At 37.9% G+C, this 17,246-nt stretch overlaps 5 protein-coding genes across 5 annotated transcripts; 2 read left to right on the forward strand and 3 right to left on the reverse strand.

The window, feature by feature from the left end:
• Window positions 1-137: 137 nt before the first annotated feature.
• TSA2 (thioredoxin peroxidase TSA2) lies at window positions 138-728 on the reverse strand (the record flags this gene model as incomplete). Its single annotated transcript, XM_056227232.1, has 1 exon — window positions 138-728. The coding sequence occupies one exon, from the start codon at window positions 726-728 to the stop codon at window positions 138-140; it is 591 nt and encodes a 196-aa protein (XP_056087074.1).
• Window positions 729-1,375: 647 nt separating this feature from the next.
• Window positions 1,376-1,939, reverse strand: GUK1 (guanylate kinase; the record flags this gene model as incomplete). Its single annotated transcript, XM_056227233.1, has 1 exon — window positions 1,376-1,939. One exon carries the CDS (start codon window positions 1,937-1,939, stop codon window positions 1,376-1,378), a length of 564 nt encoding a protein of 187 aa, XP_056087075.1.
• A 626-nt stretch (window positions 1,940-2,565) lies between these two features.
• Window positions 2,566-4,467, forward strand: NHX1 (bifunctional K:H/Na:H antiporter NHX1; the record flags this gene model as incomplete). Its single annotated transcript, XM_056227234.1, has 1 exon — window positions 2,566-4,467. One exon carries the CDS (start codon window positions 2,566-2,568, stop codon window positions 4,465-4,467), a length of 1,902 nt encoding a protein of 633 aa, XP_056087076.1.
• A 421-nt stretch (window positions 4,468-4,888) lies between these two features.
• On the forward strand, window positions 4,889-14,698 carry TOM1 (E3 ubiquitin-protein ligase TOM1; the record flags this gene model as incomplete). Its single annotated transcript, XM_056227235.1, has 1 exon — window positions 4,889-14,698. The coding sequence occupies one exon, from the start codon at window positions 4,889-4,891 to the stop codon at window positions 14,696-14,698; it is 9,810 nt and encodes a 3,269-aa protein (XP_056087077.1).
• A 403-nt stretch (window positions 14,699-15,101) lies between these two features.
• HEH2 (Heh2p) lies at window positions 15,102-17,096 on the reverse strand (the record flags this gene model as incomplete). Its single annotated transcript, XM_056227236.1, has 1 exon — window positions 15,102-17,096. One exon carries the CDS (start codon window positions 17,094-17,096, stop codon window positions 15,102-15,104), a length of 1,995 nt encoding a protein of 664 aa, XP_056087078.1.
• Between the last annotated feature and the right edge of the window lie 150 nt (window positions 17,097-17,246).

Below are 17,246 nucleotides of genomic sequence, written 5' to 3' on the forward strand. Positions count from 1 at the left end.
TTTCTTAAAATGCTTCCACAGTATCTGTTTCAAGAAAGAGAGAAGACAGAAGAAACACACAACATTTCTGTTATCATATATAGGTCGATATAATTTTACTCGTTTTATGGGGCTTAAGTTCATTTTACAAACATTAACTAATTATTAATACTTTCAAAGTACTCTTTGGAATCTTTGACATCAGGTTTGATGGTGGCGGCACCTGGGGTCCAGTTGCATGGTAAGACTGTACCGTTTTTGTCGGTCCATTGGAAACCTTCAACCAACCTCAAGGCTTCATTAACGTTTCTACCTACGGACAAATCATTGATGGTGATGTGCCTAATTACTCCCTTTGGATCGATGATGAATAAACCTCTTAGAGCGATACCTTCTTCCTCAATCAAGACGCCGTAGTCTCTGGACAAGGAATGGTTCGTATCAGCCAGCAAAGGAACATTGACTGGACCTAAGCCACCGTCATTTCTGGGCAAGTTGGTCCATGCTAACAAGGAATATTCAGAGTCGGTGGAGGCAAATAAAACTTGCGCACCTTGTTCTTCGAATTTCTTGGCAGCGTCGGAAAATGCCACAATTTCAGTTGGACAGACAAATGAAAAAGCCAGTGGAACAAAGGCTAAAACAACATATTTTCCTTTATACGTTTCAAGAGAAACTTCCTCGAAGACACCGTCTACAACAGCGGTTTTCTTGAAACCTGGGGCTTGTTTTTGAACCTGCGCTACCATGATTTATTTTTTGTATTATTTTTTTGTTTTGATAAAGCTAATTTTGAGAAAATATAGTACTATTTCAACTTGCTTTTGAAAGTCTTTGGATATGCTTTAGATGAACATTCTCAAGAGTAAGATGAAGGGAACATAGTCGAATATATCCCCCGATGCTCGTGCCTTAAATATCTTAGGTTAGGTTTCCTCGATAGTCGATCCTCGGTTACTCGGGTAACAAACAATTTTGCAGATGTGTAAGAGAAAGGGAGGGCCTCGCCTAACCCCCCCTATACGATGGCCGTTTGTTAAGTGAATCAAATAGCCCGTCCAACACCAATGACTAAGCACGCAAACCTGTTGGGTGCAGATAGTTGAAGGATCTTGGCATTACTTGATATGCTGCTGTCGGTATCATGGGGCGTAGCCGTTCGGCAGATTTGCTTATCGGCAGCTTTGCCTTGTCACTCGTTATGCTAATAGCTCGCCACTGTTGTCCGAGAAGAAGGTTTTAAAAGTCGCAATATTATGAATGAGAGAACAGGAACCGTTACAGGTGCTCTGCCCATTTTTACATTTTTATCTAATTAGTATTTAGGGTGTTTGTTCCTTGTACGGTAACACTATCTTGCCAGGTATATGCTTAGTAATGTCTATATACTGATACATTATTTTTCGGCAAAAATAAAGTCTTTCAACTCCTTATAAGCCTTGTCCAAGTTATCATTGACAATAATTTTTTCGTGAGCACCAGTATTGGCGTATACCAACTCAGCTTCAGCGGCGCTCAATCTCTTGGCAATGGATTCTTCAGTTTCGGTACCTCTTCCCTCTAACCTTTTTCTTAGATCGTCGACGGATGGCGGAGCGATAAACAAAAATCTGGCATTTAATTCTGGGACTGCCTTGACAGATTTGACACCTTGCATATCGATATCTAAGATGCAAGTTTTACCGGTTTTGCTGACTTCTTTAACGGAAGCGACGGTGCTGCCATAATAGTTACCAGAAAATTGGGCCCATTCGATAAATTCATTGTTCTCAATCATGGATTTAAACTCATCTACAGTAACAAAGTTGTAGTCCTTACCGTTTACCTCACCAGCTCTTGGAGATCTTGTAGTGGATGAAACACTAAATCCAAAGGTAGCTGGATATTCGGCGAACAATTTCTTCAATAGGGTAGATTTACCTGTGCCACTTGGACCGGAAATAACAATAGGGCGGGACATCACTAAATAACTCTTGGTCTGTATACCAGCTTTAATGAAATTTTCGACTAGATAAATGCGCTATCGTGTATTTGCTTATGCTTATGCTTTTTCTTTTTTTCTTGTTCAGAAGTTTTTCAATTTTTTTTTGAGGATTTGAGATGCTCCGATGGGGATTGTTATCAGCAAGAAAGGCATCAAGAAAGATGCATCATACGCAATTTTATTAGCCGGCATAGCTGTTCAGTATCACGTAAACTTCAAGTGTTCATTATCTTCTATGTTTCTTGTAATTGTAGTCAGCGTTTACGTAAAGAGTGTAGCATTTTCGGCCCGTTAGAGCTCACTAAGCAACACCAAAGATGTTTAGATATATATCCAGCTCCAGGCAGATCAGACTAGTAGAGGTTTTTGCTTAAAGAGGCGTGAAAGTTGATCTATTTTGTAGAATATTTAGCAATAGGCATTGCACAAACTGTATATGATCATTATTTACGGTGAGAGTTCCCTATTTCCGTAGCTTTTCTAAGTTCGGTAAGAGCACCCAAAATTGTCATATAGATGCAGGCATTAAACATTTGGTGCAAACAGTAAAAGTCGTACGTAGGACAATCTCAAATTATCATCAGCACATACTATATGAAAAGATGTTATCCAAGGTGCTGTTAAATATAGCCTTTAGGGTACTGCTGACCACTGCCAAGAGGGCCGTCGATTCTGATGATGATGATGAACTTCTGCCTTCCCCAGATCTCCCGGATAGTGACGATCCCATAACAGGTGATCCTGACGTAGACCTAAACCCTGTTACTGAAGAAATGTTCTCTTCATGGGCGTTGTTCATCATGTTGCTCTTATTAATTTCTGCATTATGGTCTGGTTATTACTTGACTCAAAAACGCATAAGAGCAGTGCATGAAACCGTGCTTTCTATCTTTTACGGTATGGTCATCGGCTTGATAATAAGAATGTCTCCCGGCCATTATATCCAAGATACCGTCACATTTAATTCATCCTATTTCTTCAATGTTCTGTTGCCGCCCATTATTTTGAATAGCGGGTATGAACTGAATCAAGTCAACTTTTTCAATAATATGGTATCTATCTTGATTTTTGCCATACCGGGCACCTTCATATCTGCTGTGGTAATAGGTATCATATTGTATATTTGGACTTTCTTGGGATTGGAAAGTATCGACATCTCATTTGCAGATGCAATGTCTGTCGGTGCTACTTTGTCAGCTACGGATCCCGTCACTATTCTTTCGATATTCAATGCCTATAAAGTGGACCCTAAACTATACACAATTATTTTTGGGGAGTCATTGTTAAATGATGCTATTTCTATTGTTATGTTTGAGACTTGCCAAAAATTCCACGGTCAACCTGCAACATTTTCTTCGGTTTTTGAAGGGGCAGGCCTCTTTTTGATGACTTTTTCCGTTTCATTGCTGATCGGTGTTCTTATAGGAATACTCGTTGCTCTTCTGTTGAAGCATACTCACATAAGGCGCTATCCTCAAATTGAGAGTTGTTTAATTCTATTAATTGCCTATGAATCCTATTTCTTTTCCAACGGTTGTCACATGTCTGGTATCGTTTCCTTATTATTTTGCGGGATTACTTTAAAACATTACGCCTACTACAACATGTCAAGAAGATCACAAATTACCATTAAGTATATTTTCCAACTGTTAGCAAGATTATCAGAGAATTTCATCTTCATTTATCTAGGTCTGGAGCTTTTTACTGAAGTGGAACTAGTCTATAAGCCAATGCTAATCATTGTGGCTGCTATTTCTATATGTGTAGCTCGTTGGTGTGCCGTTTTTCCGTTATCCCACTTCATTAATTGGATATATAAGGTGAAGACAATCAGATCAATGAGTGGAATCACCGGAGAAAATATTTCTGTTCCCGATGAAATACCTTACAATTATCAGATGATGACATTTTGGGCAGGATTGCGTGGGGCAGTTGGTGTTGCTTTGGCCTTGGGTATTCAAGGTGAGTATAAATTCACTTTGTTAGCAACAGTTCTCGTTGTTGTTGTCTTAACAGTTATCATTTTTGGGGGTACCACTGCAGGAATGTTGGAAGTTTTAAACATCAAGACTGGCTGTATAAGTGAAGAAGATACATCCGATGACGAATTTGATATAGAGGCCCCAAGGGCAATTAATTTTATGAGTAGTGGTCCTATGCAGACAGATTTGGGGCCGTATTCTGATACCAATTCACCAGATATCTCAATCGACCAATTAGCAGTCAACAATAACAAGAATATTCCTCAACATTCATCCTTGATGGTTGACAATACCCTAGGAGTTCTGGACGAAACTGAAAACACCAGCCCTAATCCAGGAAGATCCTCAATCGATAAGCGTAATTTGAGGGATAAGCTGGGCACAATCTTCAATTCTGACTCACAATGGTTCCAGAATTTTGATGAACAAGTATTAAAGCCCGTGTTTTTGGATAATGTGTCGCCGTCCGTGCAAGATTCAGTCACTGCATCACCTTCTGATTTCTCTTCACAAAACCACTAGACTATAAACGTATGATTTTTTTCTACTACAAATATATAAATAAAGTATTCATACATTCTTTCACTCGGATCGTAAGTCATCTCTTTCCTCTAATTATACTCACAATAAATACCTTAAATTAAAAGTACGTTAGGCAGTGCACTTGAATATGCAACATTTAACTCAAGCATGTAGCTACTATTACCCGACCGCGAACCGCTTTTAGTTTTGCCGCTTTGTGATAATGAGGAATTTCATCTAGTTTCTGAAGAGCAAATACCAAATCATCATGTTTTTAAAAAAGACAGGAAGAAAAGGGCAAAACATCATCATATCCATCGCGTACCTCAGTTATTGAATATTTATAGCTACTCGTATCATTAGTTGGAAAACAGTTCATTTTTTAATCTGCTTTTTTGTCCTTCATAGAAGATATATATTCATGGTGCTTTTTACTCGGTGTGAAAAGGCAAGAAAGGAGAAACTTGCTGCTAGCTATAAGCCATTAGTTGACTATTTGGTTGATTGCGACGTTTCCATCTTTTTGGAGAGAATCGAGACTATCCAAGAGTGGGATCGATCAAGAGATGATCTCTACATTTGGATTCCCATTCTAGATAGAATGGACGAACTCCTGTCAAAAGTAGCAGAAAAATACGCCTACAAACAAGATCATAAAAAGGAGTGTGAAATCAAACTAGTAGAAATGGAAGGACATGATGTTATCTATTGTTTGAAAATGCTACAATTTACTCGCCGGTTACTTCTAAACACGGAAAACAGATTTGTTTACTCCTCTGGAGATGTTTTGATGCATCTGCTTAATTGTCCAAATTTTACAATAAGATTAGCGGTCATGAGAATTTTAGCCATTTTAGGTGAAAGATTTGTGATTGCCAGAGAAAAGATAGTGGCACATAACATATTTGGCGATCCTGTTCTCAGAAAAAAGACTCTCAAACTAGCTTTATCCTTGTCGTCTTCTGTCATGGATGAAGATGGAGAACATTTCTCTCTTGTGGATTTGTATTTTGATAAAAAGAAAGTACCTCAAAAATGGAGAAAATTGAGATTTACACACTATACTTCGAATGGTTTCAAAAAGTCAAGTCAGCAAAGAAATAACATTAACGAAGCCCAAACTTCCATTAAGAAAGTAACTATGACAACTCAAGAATTATGTGATCACTCGCTGCAGCAAATATTTGACAAGGGTATGGCCGTTTTACCGTCAGAAAGTTGGTTCGATTTTTCGGTAAAAGCCTCAGTAGCGAAAGCCTTCAGTGATGATTCAAGTGAAAATAAAAATTTAAGAAATATAATCCTCGAAACTAAACTGAATGCCATTGCCTTTGTAAACACTATTTTCTCGCCTCCTCAAGTAAGCTCGAAGTTATTCGAATTGGATCCTTATGCTTTTAATAGTCTAACTGACTTAATCTCATTGTCTGAAACCAAAATACCAAAGGAACTTAGAACAGATGCTCTATTCACATTGGAATGCATTTCCTTGAAGCATGTTTGGTGCTCAGACATTATTAGGAATCTTGGTGGTAACATATCACATGGTCTATTGTTTCAGATTCTGCGTTACATTGCCAAGACATTGAGAGAAGGAACAGGCGAAGTTGACGAAGAATATAATGTGAGGTTTTTCTACTTGATATCAAACCTAGCCGATGTTAAACCTTTGCATGAATCTCTGTTTGCAGCTGGTTTGATTCCTACACTATTGGAAATCGTTTCCATAAGAAACTGCTCCTATAAGCGCACCTTAGCTTCTGCTACCCATCTTTTGGAAACATTTATAGACAACAGTGAGACTGCTACTGAATTTATTGAAAATGATGGCTTTACTATGTTAATCACTTCAGTAGCCAATGAAATTGATTTTACGCTTGAACATCCAGAGACATGGCAGCCGCCAAAGTATTCCGTGGTTTATTACTCAATTTCTTTTAGAGAATTGGCGTATATCAGAAGCTTGTTGAAGCTTGTTCTCAAATTATTGAGCACAGACTCAGGTGACAGGATTAGGAATTTGATAGATTCGCCCATACTCCTTTCACTAAAGAAAATCCTAGAGAATAAGTTCGTATTTGGCTTAACGTTAATAACTTACACTCTCGATGTGGTTCAAAAAGTAATAAATAGTGAGCCCACTATTTATCCCGTTCTCGTTGAAGCAGGACTTATTCCCTATATTATCAATGAATTTCCAAAGCTACTTGGACCCTCCGCCGAGTTATTAAGTTTACTTCCGGACGTCATTTCTGCGATATGTTTGAATTCAGAGGGGCTAAACCAGGTTAAAGAAAAAGGCCTTATAAACAATCTGTTCGATTTTTTACTTGATGCAGATCACGCGCGTATATTAACCGGTGGCGATCGTTCCACTGAATACGGTACTGACATCGATGAATTAGCAAGACATTATCCAGACTTGAAGGCAAATATCGTGGAGGCTTTATGTGACGTCATAAGAAAAATGCCAAGTGCTTATAGAGATGAAAGGGAGTTTCTCTTTACTTCACCAAAAGATAAGAACTATTTTTTTCATGACAAAAATGAGGAATTACTTGCTGATAAAGAGGAGCATGAGCCCGCTTATTGGGAGTTGCTAGATAAAGGAACTATGCTAGATACATTTACTAGTGTTCTGTTTGGGATGTCTTTGGGAAATGGTTCGTTCTCACAGGTCCCACAACATTTAGAGGCAAGAGATTTCCTGGCGATTATATTTATGGAAAATCCACCCTATGAATACTTCACTTCTGTAGCAATCTCGAATGTTACTGAAGTTCTTCAGTATTTGGATGAAAAATATGAAGATTATGCTTTTATGGACGTTATGAAAACGCTTAATGATCAATTAGGAGACTTGAGTGAATTTCTGAACAGTCCGAACGACACAAGTTTTTTCATGGCAAAAGATGGCAATAATTCCGTGCGTTCGTGTCACTCAAAACTTTGTCGGCTTGCCGCTATTTTGAACATTGTTACAAATGTGTATATTGATCTTACAACCCTTTCATGTAAGAGAATCATGCAGATCTATGATTATTTCAATAAAAAGGGATTCTCTTTAATCAAGAACTTAAAATTATTATTCCAAAAATGTGCATTGGAGGAAATGTACTTACGTCAGCATATGCCAGATTATGTTATAACTGAAACGATGCCATTGCCTATAGTGGACGTTTCGGGAGATGGTCCACCACTCCAAATTTATATTCATGATCCAAAAAAAGGTGATCATAAGGGAAAAATTACTAGCATAAAAACAAGAAACACCCTTCAAGTGCGGACAATACTGTATACGTTGCAATCAAATGCCGCAGTTCTATTCCGTTGTTTTTTGAGGTTAAGTCATTCTAGGAATATGGACCTGGAGCATAAAGATTTGACCACCGAAATTCATATCTTCGAAAACGTTGTTGGAAATGTTATAGAAATGCTAAAGATTATTGAACTTGAAGACCATCTGCCGTACTTTCTCGTTCTTTTAAACTTCAATACCTTTGTGTTTACTATTCCAAAGGCTTCTCCTAATTCTACCGAAATTCTACAAACAATACCTGCTTACATTTTTTATCAAAGGGGAGGATATTTGCTTTATTTGCAGATTATAAGGGATCTGTTCACGAGAATGACAAAAATTAAAGATTTTTCTTCCCTTGATAATATAAATTACATAGACGAGTCCAACGGTGTTCTGACCTTGAGCTGTCTAATAAATGCTCTAACCTTTTGCAATAAATCGATGCAAACTGAGACGATGGAAAATGTTCAAAGTATCGGTAAGTATTACGTTTCAGTAGATGAGGATTATAATATCATGAAAGCACTTACCGTTCCTATCAAAGTAATGGCACTAGCAATGATTTTAGATTTGGATAAGTCAGACGGACTTTTCAAGACACAGTCCCGCAATGTTCCTTATTCTGTATTCAAGCAACTTCTCAGTATGTTGAAGAATATATTTACCACTGTCAACATTTATACCAAAGAATTGTATGAATTGCATTGGGACTTAGTATTCCCCCCAGTTAAAAAAATAACCTTATTCGAACAAGTCGGAATACCCGGCGATGTTGCAGCAAACTATTTGACAGAGACTGGAGATGATCTTCCTGCAGATAACAGTATCGGCCTTTTCTCGCCTGAACAATGGGAAAAGTATACGAAATTGGTTGGCGAAGATACGTCGATGTTCTATCCACAACCAATGCAAGCACAGTATCACGAGGGATGTACTTCCAAAGAGCTAGATGAATTAAGAGATACTTTCTTCAATGATGGATTGCCATCTAGGATTTTTACAGTACTCCCCTTCTATCCCAAACTTGTGAATGCTTTCGCAAAGACTTTGCTACAAATCTTCACAAAATACGATGAACCTACCGAAGTATTTGCTGGTAAAATATTGGATCGGATCCTGGAAACAAAACTGGACGATCCCGCCACTCTGTCCTCATTGATCCATTTATTCGGTATATTCCTGAATGAGAAATATATTTATCAAAAGGCTTCGCATTTAATGCAAAGCTTCATTGAGTATCTTGAAAAATCTCTAAAACCGGAACATGTGAATACTCCTTGGTTTTCGAAAGCTCTTTACGTTTACGAAATCATACTGGCAAAATCAGAACTGCCTCATTTTGAAGAGCTTTCTAAAGACGTTCTCTTGAGATATCCCTTACTTTCTATGGCGAAAGTCTTCCGCATACCAGAATCTATGAAACAGAAACTGTTCGATATACTAATCAGGGTCTCTGATATTTCCAATTTTTATTCTGCATTGGCAACATCGCGTATACTCATTTTCTATTCTAGAGACGAGCTATATGCCAATAACATAGCTAGATCAGGTATTTTATCGCGATTGCTAAAAGTGATTGGAAGTTTCCAAAAACTAGACAAGATCAACTTCCTAGAGTCGTCTTTCCTTTTATTGACAAGAAGATGTTTTGAAACGGCTGAAAATGTCGATAATTTGATGCGGGCGGAGCTTGACAGAAGCTTCACAGCAAAACCGCTAAGTGATGGAGCCGATGCTGTGCGTGAGTTAACAACGATTCTGGAAGAAAAAGCGCATGTAGTTATGCGTAGTCCCTCCCAATTTATTGACATTCTTTGCGAAACAGCCCGATTCCAAGAATTTGATGAGCAAGGAGCTTTGCTTGACTACTCGCTGAAAAGATTTTTGAATGAAAAAGATAAAAATGCCGGAGTAAATCCAGATAAGGCAGATATTTATGAGAGGACAGGGATCATGCATTTGCTGTTATCCCAGCTCATGGCTGCTTCTGAAAAAGATTGGTTGTCCGAACCGGCCAATTCCTCAGACATGTCTGAGAATAAGAAAAACCAGTTGGATCCATCAAGAAATCCTGTTTGTGCTTATATGATCTTTCTTTTGAAGCTTTTAGTGGAGTTAGTAAGCAGTTACAACCAGTGTAAATTTGAATTTTTAACCTTCAGCAGAAGAAACACATATGCAGAACGCCCAAGACCAAGAACCACTGCTATCAACTTTTTCCTCTATAGGTTGTTAGACAAACCTGTTGGAACTGAACATGATAAGCACGAAGCTAAAAGAAGAGAAGTCGTTGGGATGCTAGCCCGTTCCGTGATTATTGGCTTCTTAGCCACTGTTCAAGATGACAAAACGACAAAGAGTGAGGTCAAGATTATTGATCCTCATATGAACTTCATCCGAAAATTTGCTGTCGAAGCGATAATGAAAGCTATTCGAAATGCAACCTCTTCTTCTAAGCTTTTGGAAAGCAATCATCTAAAGTTGGATATGTGGTTCAGGATTATTACGTCAATGATTTACGTTCAGGCACCATATCTCCGCCAGCTCCTAGATTCGAATAAGGTTGAAGCGGATCAATACCAATTGTGTAAACTAGTTATTGATCTTGGTCTTCCATCAGTTATCACAGAAGCTATGGCTAGTATTGATTTAAATTATCCTTTCTCCAAAAAAATTTTCAATGTCGCTGTTGAAGCTTTGAATACCATCAGTTCGACAAGAAACAATTTCTCAGAGCTCTTCAAGATTGAAGATCACGATGAAGTCGATGATGAAGTCGATGAGTCTGATAAGGAAGAGATCCCAGATATGTTCAAGAACTCGGCACTGGGAATGTATGACGTAGAAGACATCGAGGAAGAAGACGATGACGATGACGACACATCGTTAATCGGAGATGATGACGCTATGGCCTTTGTTGATAGTGATAATGGGTTCGAAGTAGTTTTTAGTGATGAAGACGATGATATGGGAGAAGACGGTGAGGACGGTATTCATTCAAGTTCAGCGGAAAATGAATTATCTTCAGGAATGGATTCAAGCACAACAGGTGGTACAGATATAGACTATGAAGTCGATGACGCGGATGGATTGATTATCAATATTGACCAACCATCAGGAGATGATGAAGAAATGGCTGATTATGAAGTCGATGATAGCCATTCTTGTCACACCAACAATGAAGATGATGGTTCTATGGACGTAATAGAAGTTTACGAGGACGAACTAAGCTCTGGATACGACGTTGATTTGAGTGATTATGACGTAGATGAATCCGATTGGGACTCTGGATTATCAAGCTTGTCCATTTCGGATGAAGAACGTGAAAGTAGTGAGAACGAGCCTATTAATTCCACCAGAATGGGAGATTCAAGAAGAAGATGGTTAATAGCAGAAGGTGTTGAGCTATCAGATGACTCACAAGGAGATAGTGAAGAAGATGATAGAGGTGTTTTCCGCGGCATCGAACATATTTTTTCAAATGAAAATGAGCCTTTGTTTAGAGTTCATGACGAAATGCGTCATAGAAATCATCATCGCTCAGTCAATCGCACGCATTTTCATTCTGCCATGAGCGCTCCCTCTTTAAGTTTACTAAATCGCGGAAGGAGAAATCAAAGCAATCTAATAAACCCATTAGGGCCTACTGGATTAGAACAAGTCGAGAATGATATTTCTGACCAAGTGACTGTTGCTGGTTCAGGTTCTCGCCCACGATCTCATCATCTGCATTTTTCGGAAGTTCTTGTCTCAGGTAGTTTTTTTGATGAACCTGTTTTGGATGGCATCATTTTAAAGTCTACCGTATCTAGGTGGAAAGATATATTCGATATGTTTTATGACTCTAAAACGTATGCAAACTGTATCATTCCTACAGTTATCAACAGAATATACAAGATCAGTTTATGTTTGCAAGAGGAATCAGAAAAAAAAAGCAAACAAGAAAGATCAAAGGATAAAAGTTCACTTTTCGACGAGCCAAGATCAGAAAGTATTACCAATGCAGGTGATATATCAGTTGAAGAGGATAATCCGCAACCAAGTACCGTTTCTCATGATGATCATGAACCTGTATATGTCACTATTCAAGGCTCTGAAGTTGATATAGGTGGTACAGATATTGATCCTGAATTCATGAATGCCTTGCCTGATGACATAAGGGCCGATGTCTTTGCACAACATGTCAGAGAAAGAAGAGCGGAAGCCAGGCTCAATTCTGAGCATAATGCACACTCCAGAGAGATTGATTCTGATTTTCTGGAGGCGATTCCTGAAGATATTCGGGAAGGAATATTAGATACTGAGGCAGAAGAACAGAGAATGTTCGGTAGAATTGGCTCTTCGGCCAATATGGTTAGGACAGACGACGATATTATCGACAATGTTGACGATGCTGAGAGTGGTTTGGACCATGAAAATGGTAATGATCGTAACATTGTCGAAAATGAGAAGAAAAAGCCAGCGAGAATATATTTTGCTCCATTAATTGATCGTGCTGGAATCGCGTCACTGATGAAATCAGTGTTTATCTCCAAACCCTATATTCAGCGTGAAATATACCACGAGCTATTTTATCGCTTGTGCTCTAGTAAGCAAAATAGAAATGACTTGATGAACACGTTTCTTTTTGTTTTAAGTGAAGGTATAGTGGATCAACACTCTCTGGAAAAAGTGTATAACATAATTTCTAGCAGGGCAATGGGACATACGAAAGCTGCCACGGTTAAGCAACTGCCTTCAGATTGCACACCGCTTACAGTGGCTAATCAAACCATCGAAATTTTACAGAATTTGATTGATGCAGATTCTAGATTGAAGTACTTCCTCATTGCGGAACATGATAATCTGATAGTGAACAAAGCAAATAATAAGTCTAGAAAAGAATCCCTCACTGATAAAAAATTGAGGTGGCCTTTATGGCATTTATTTTCACTTTTAGATAGAAAGCTCATCACAGATGAGAGTGTACTGATGGATTTATTGACAAGAATATTGCAAGTTTGTACTAAAACATTGGCTGTTATTTCTACCAATTCGAACAGTAAAGAAAATCTGAATAAAAAGTTTCATTTACCAGATTTTGATGAAGACGATCTCATGAAGATTTTATCCATTATTATGCTTGATAGCTGTACCACAAGAGTTTTTCAACAAACTTTGAATATTATTTACAACCTTTCCAAATTGAAAAGTTGTATGACCATTTTTACGAAACATCTAGTTTCTTTAGGTGTCAGTATAATGAGTAAATTAAAGGACGCTTTGGATGGTTTGTCACTCGAGGTAAGTAGTATAGCGAACGGAATGGAGATTAACTCAGAATTGTTACAGAAATTCACCCTTCCAAGTTCTGATCAAGCAAAGCTATTGAAAATTTTAACTACAGTTGATTTTCTGTATACCCACAAAAGGAAAGAGGAGGAACGTAACGTTAAAGACCTCCAGTATTTGTATGATCAAATGAACAGTGGACCTGTGTGGTCCTCATTGAGTGAGTGTTTGTCACAGTTTGAAAAGAGTCAAGCCATCAATACTTCAGCTACGATCTTACTTCCGCTGATTGAATCACTAATGGTGGTATGCAGACGTAGTGACTTAAGTCAAAGTAGGAACACGGCAAGTAAATATGAAGAAGCCAAATTACTAGATTTTTCCAAGACACCAGTTGAAAACTTATTTTTTCCATTTACAGACGCTCACAAGAAGCTATTGAATCAAATGATTCGGTCAAATCCAAAGTTGATGAGTGGTCCCTTCGCACTTTTAGTCAAGAATCCCAAGGTCTTGGATTTTGATAACAAGAGGTACTTTTTCAATGCTAAATTGAAGTCTGATAATCAAGAGCGCCCTAAATTACCGATTACTGTTCGCCGTGAACAGGTTTTTTTGGACTCTTATCGTGCCCTATTCTTCAAAACTAATGATGAAATCAAGAATTCTAGACTAGAAATAACATTCAAAGGAGAGAGTGGTGTTGATGCTGGTGGTTTAACCAGAGAATGGTATCAAGTGCTGTCAAGACAGATGTTCAATCCAGATTATGCACTTTTCCTTCCTGTGCCATCGGATAAAACTACGTTTCATCCCAACCGGACATCAGGTATTAATCCTGAGCATCTTTCTTTCTTCAAATTCACTGGGATGATCATCGGAAAAGCAATTAGAGATCAATGCTTTTTGGACTGCCATTTTAGTCGTGAAGTATACAAAAATATTTTAGGCAGGCCAGTGTCATTAAAGGATATGGAATCTTTGGATCCGGATTATTATAAATCATTAGTATGGATTCTTGAAAATGATATCACAGACATTATAGAAGAAACATTTTCTGTGGAAACTGATGATTATGGTGAACATAAAGTTATTGATTTGATTCAAGGTGGTAAAGATATAGTGGTCACGGAGTCCAATAAACAGGAATACGTTAAGAAAATTGTTGAATATAAACTTCAAACATCTGTTAAGGAACAAATGGATAACTTTTTAGTGGGCTTCTATGCCCTGATATCTAAAGACCTAATTACCATTTTTGATGAGCAGGAGTTAGAGTTGTTAATTAGTGGTTTGCCTGATATTGATGTCGATGACTGGAAAAACAATACCACTTATGTTAATTATACAGCGACGTGTAAAGAAGTTAACTACTTCTGGAGGGCGGTTAGATCGTTCGATGCAGAAGAGCGTGCTAAACTTTTGCAATTTGTAACGGGCACCAGTAAGGTGCCCTTGAATGGATTCAAGGAACTAAGTGGTGTCAACGGGATTTGTAAGTTTTCCATTCACCGTGATTTTGGTTCGTCAGAAAGACTGCCATCATCGCATACTTGTTTCAATCAATTAAATTTACCTCCCTATGAATCATATGAGACATTGCGCGGTTCTTTATTGTTGGCGATTAACGAAGGACACGAAGGGTTCGGTCTTGCTTGATTACTGTTCTGTAAATTGCTGAAAAGTTATGTAAGCTATGTATTTAAGAACGGTTCTTGGAAAATAGTTTTGATTATTTTGGCAAGGAAGAGTAAGAAAGGAACGATTTTGTTCTCCAGCCTCGAAGCAATACGCTTGCATTCCAATTTCGGTTTCTTCCTCTTTTATTAGTAATGCTACAAATAGTAAATAATATAATAGAAAAAATATCCTTCCTTACATAACTATATTTAAACAAAAAACAACTGTAAATAATCCTACAGACAAGAGTGGCAGAAATCCATCCCTTAAGAAAACAGTTAGGAAAACAAATTAAAGAATTAACGTCATTTAGTCCTACGTTGAAGATTTTAAAACCGAAAAAAAAAAGCAGATAGAAAGTTACACAAGCACTGAAAAACAATCAATCATTCCATTCCAAACATGTCATTATTTCTCCATTTTCTTCAAGAAGATATAGTTCTATATTTTCAGAATATTCCTTGATGATTTTATCTTTGGTTCGAGCCCATAGGCTATTTTGTTCCTTAATATTGGGTATATCTCTCAACAGTATTGTTCTCAATTGAACTGTTGTTAGGAAAGGTTCCTCATCCTCGTTTTTTTTTGCGCTCTTCAATCGATCAGTTGCTTCTTTCACAAATTGTTCAATTATCTGTTCTCCCTGAACATAATCGTCAAGAGTTGATTGTATTTTTTTGATGAATAGTATGACAATTAAGGTGATCAACACAGAAACACCATATTTTCTTAGTCCTTTCCGAATATCCGCTCCCAAATGACATGGTAATTTAACCCATTTCTTGGAAGTTGAACGATAAACACAGGTAGTATTATTCGGTTTGAAATGAATTTCTTCACCTGTTTCGAAGTCCAAAGGCAACCAGACAATTTCATCCATATGCCTTAATTTCTCAATTACATTCCTACAGTGTTCATTAAAATCGGCTTGATTTTCCCAGGACGGTCTTGAACGGGAAAATATCTCATATAATTTGGTTTCTGTTTCACCACTTTCAAAAAGATTCTGTCCTTCGCCACAATCAACTTGCGCATTCTTTTTTCTCAGGTATTCACTTACTTTCCAAACCAACTCATCAACCTCCTTTTCTTTACTTTCATCCTTAACGCAGTACTTGGAGAAGGGAATGACACCGTAGGTTTCTAAAATAGAACTTTTGAGCTCGTAGCCCGATTCACATTCAATATTCATAAGAGAAGAACACGTGGCGTGTTCAGGACATTCCAGGCAATTTGGTGCATAAGCCTGCAAAAATTCATCCACTCGCGCAGTTTGAGAGAAGGCTGAGAATGCAAGGGATTTAATGGGCTCTTCATGACCACAATATCCGATTCTAATTCTCTGCTCTCTATACCAAAGACCAAAAAGGATGGGTAACAAAATTGAAAGGTAAAGAACAGCATTCCATAACCAAATGAAGACGTGGGCAACAAGCGGCCTGAAAATATCCATGCTTCTTTTAGTTTTACTCTCAAGAAAGTGCCTGGTACGGCCTTTTGAACTTGCTTTATTTTCCTTCGACAATTTTCTTTTGATGTTATTTCCCTCCCGCATATCAAGAGCTTTTGGTCCTCTCACCAACTCTTCTTTTGCTTCCTCTGATGTCGTTTTATCTACTGCCTCTCGGGCCTTCTTATCCAAATTAGTAATCGGATCGCTTCCTTTTCTTACTTCCGCTCCAGTTGCAGTTTCGACGGGCTCTTCTCTCTCAATTCTAACAGATGAGCAGTTTGTGGATTTTATAGAATGGTCATAGCTCTCGGTGGTTGCGCTAGCCAACTCTTTATTTAATTGTACTAAGAATTCGTTCGACACTTTCAAATTGGGTAATTCTGGTTTTTTGGATTCCTCAGTCGCTATTAGCTCACCATTCGAAAATTCTTCTTTATGTTCCTCTCGAATTTCCATCTCAGGAGATAAAGTAACTGAAGGTTCTTCGCTTTCTAATTTAGGCTTCGAAGGTGACTCCAATGATTTAGTGGTTCTATTAGATCTTTTTTTCCTTTTCCTCTTGGAAGACTTTTCCTCTTTCACCTGCACCGGTATTGTGTTATCTGTACTGTTTTCTTCTCTCTTTCTCTTGTTGGTTTCGACGTTAACAGATTTACTCGCTCCAGAGTTTGATTCATGCTTTTTACTCTTCAAGATTCTTTTACGATCAGCGTTTTTTGCTTCTGACTTCACGGCTTTTTGAATGCTATCATTACCCTTTGAAGTTTCAGAAGATAATTCGAGACGCTGCCTCACTCTTTCTTCAAACAGTTTCACCAATGCAGGCTTCCTAGCATTTGCTGGAAACGTAATGTCATTTTCTACCAATATTCTTCTTAATTGGCTAACTTTCAGAGTCTTTGGGTCAAGGCCTTTGTGCTCCATTGCTCACTAATCTGAAGATACGATACAATCTATGCTATTCTATCTCAGTGACTTCGCATTATTGTTTTCCTTACGAAATGAAGCCTCACTTACTTTTTTTTTCAAACCTGTTTATCTCTTACCGTTTATGGAAGGGTGATCAAGAAAATA

This window comes from Saccharomyces kudriavzevii (genome assembly GCF_947243775.1).
Source record: "Saccharomyces kudriavzevii IFO 1802 strain IFO1802 genome assembly, chromosome: 4".
In the NCBI taxonomy this organism is placed as follows: domain Eukaryota; kingdom Fungi; phylum Ascomycota; class Saccharomycetes; order Saccharomycetales; family Saccharomycetaceae; genus Saccharomyces; species Saccharomyces kudriavzevii.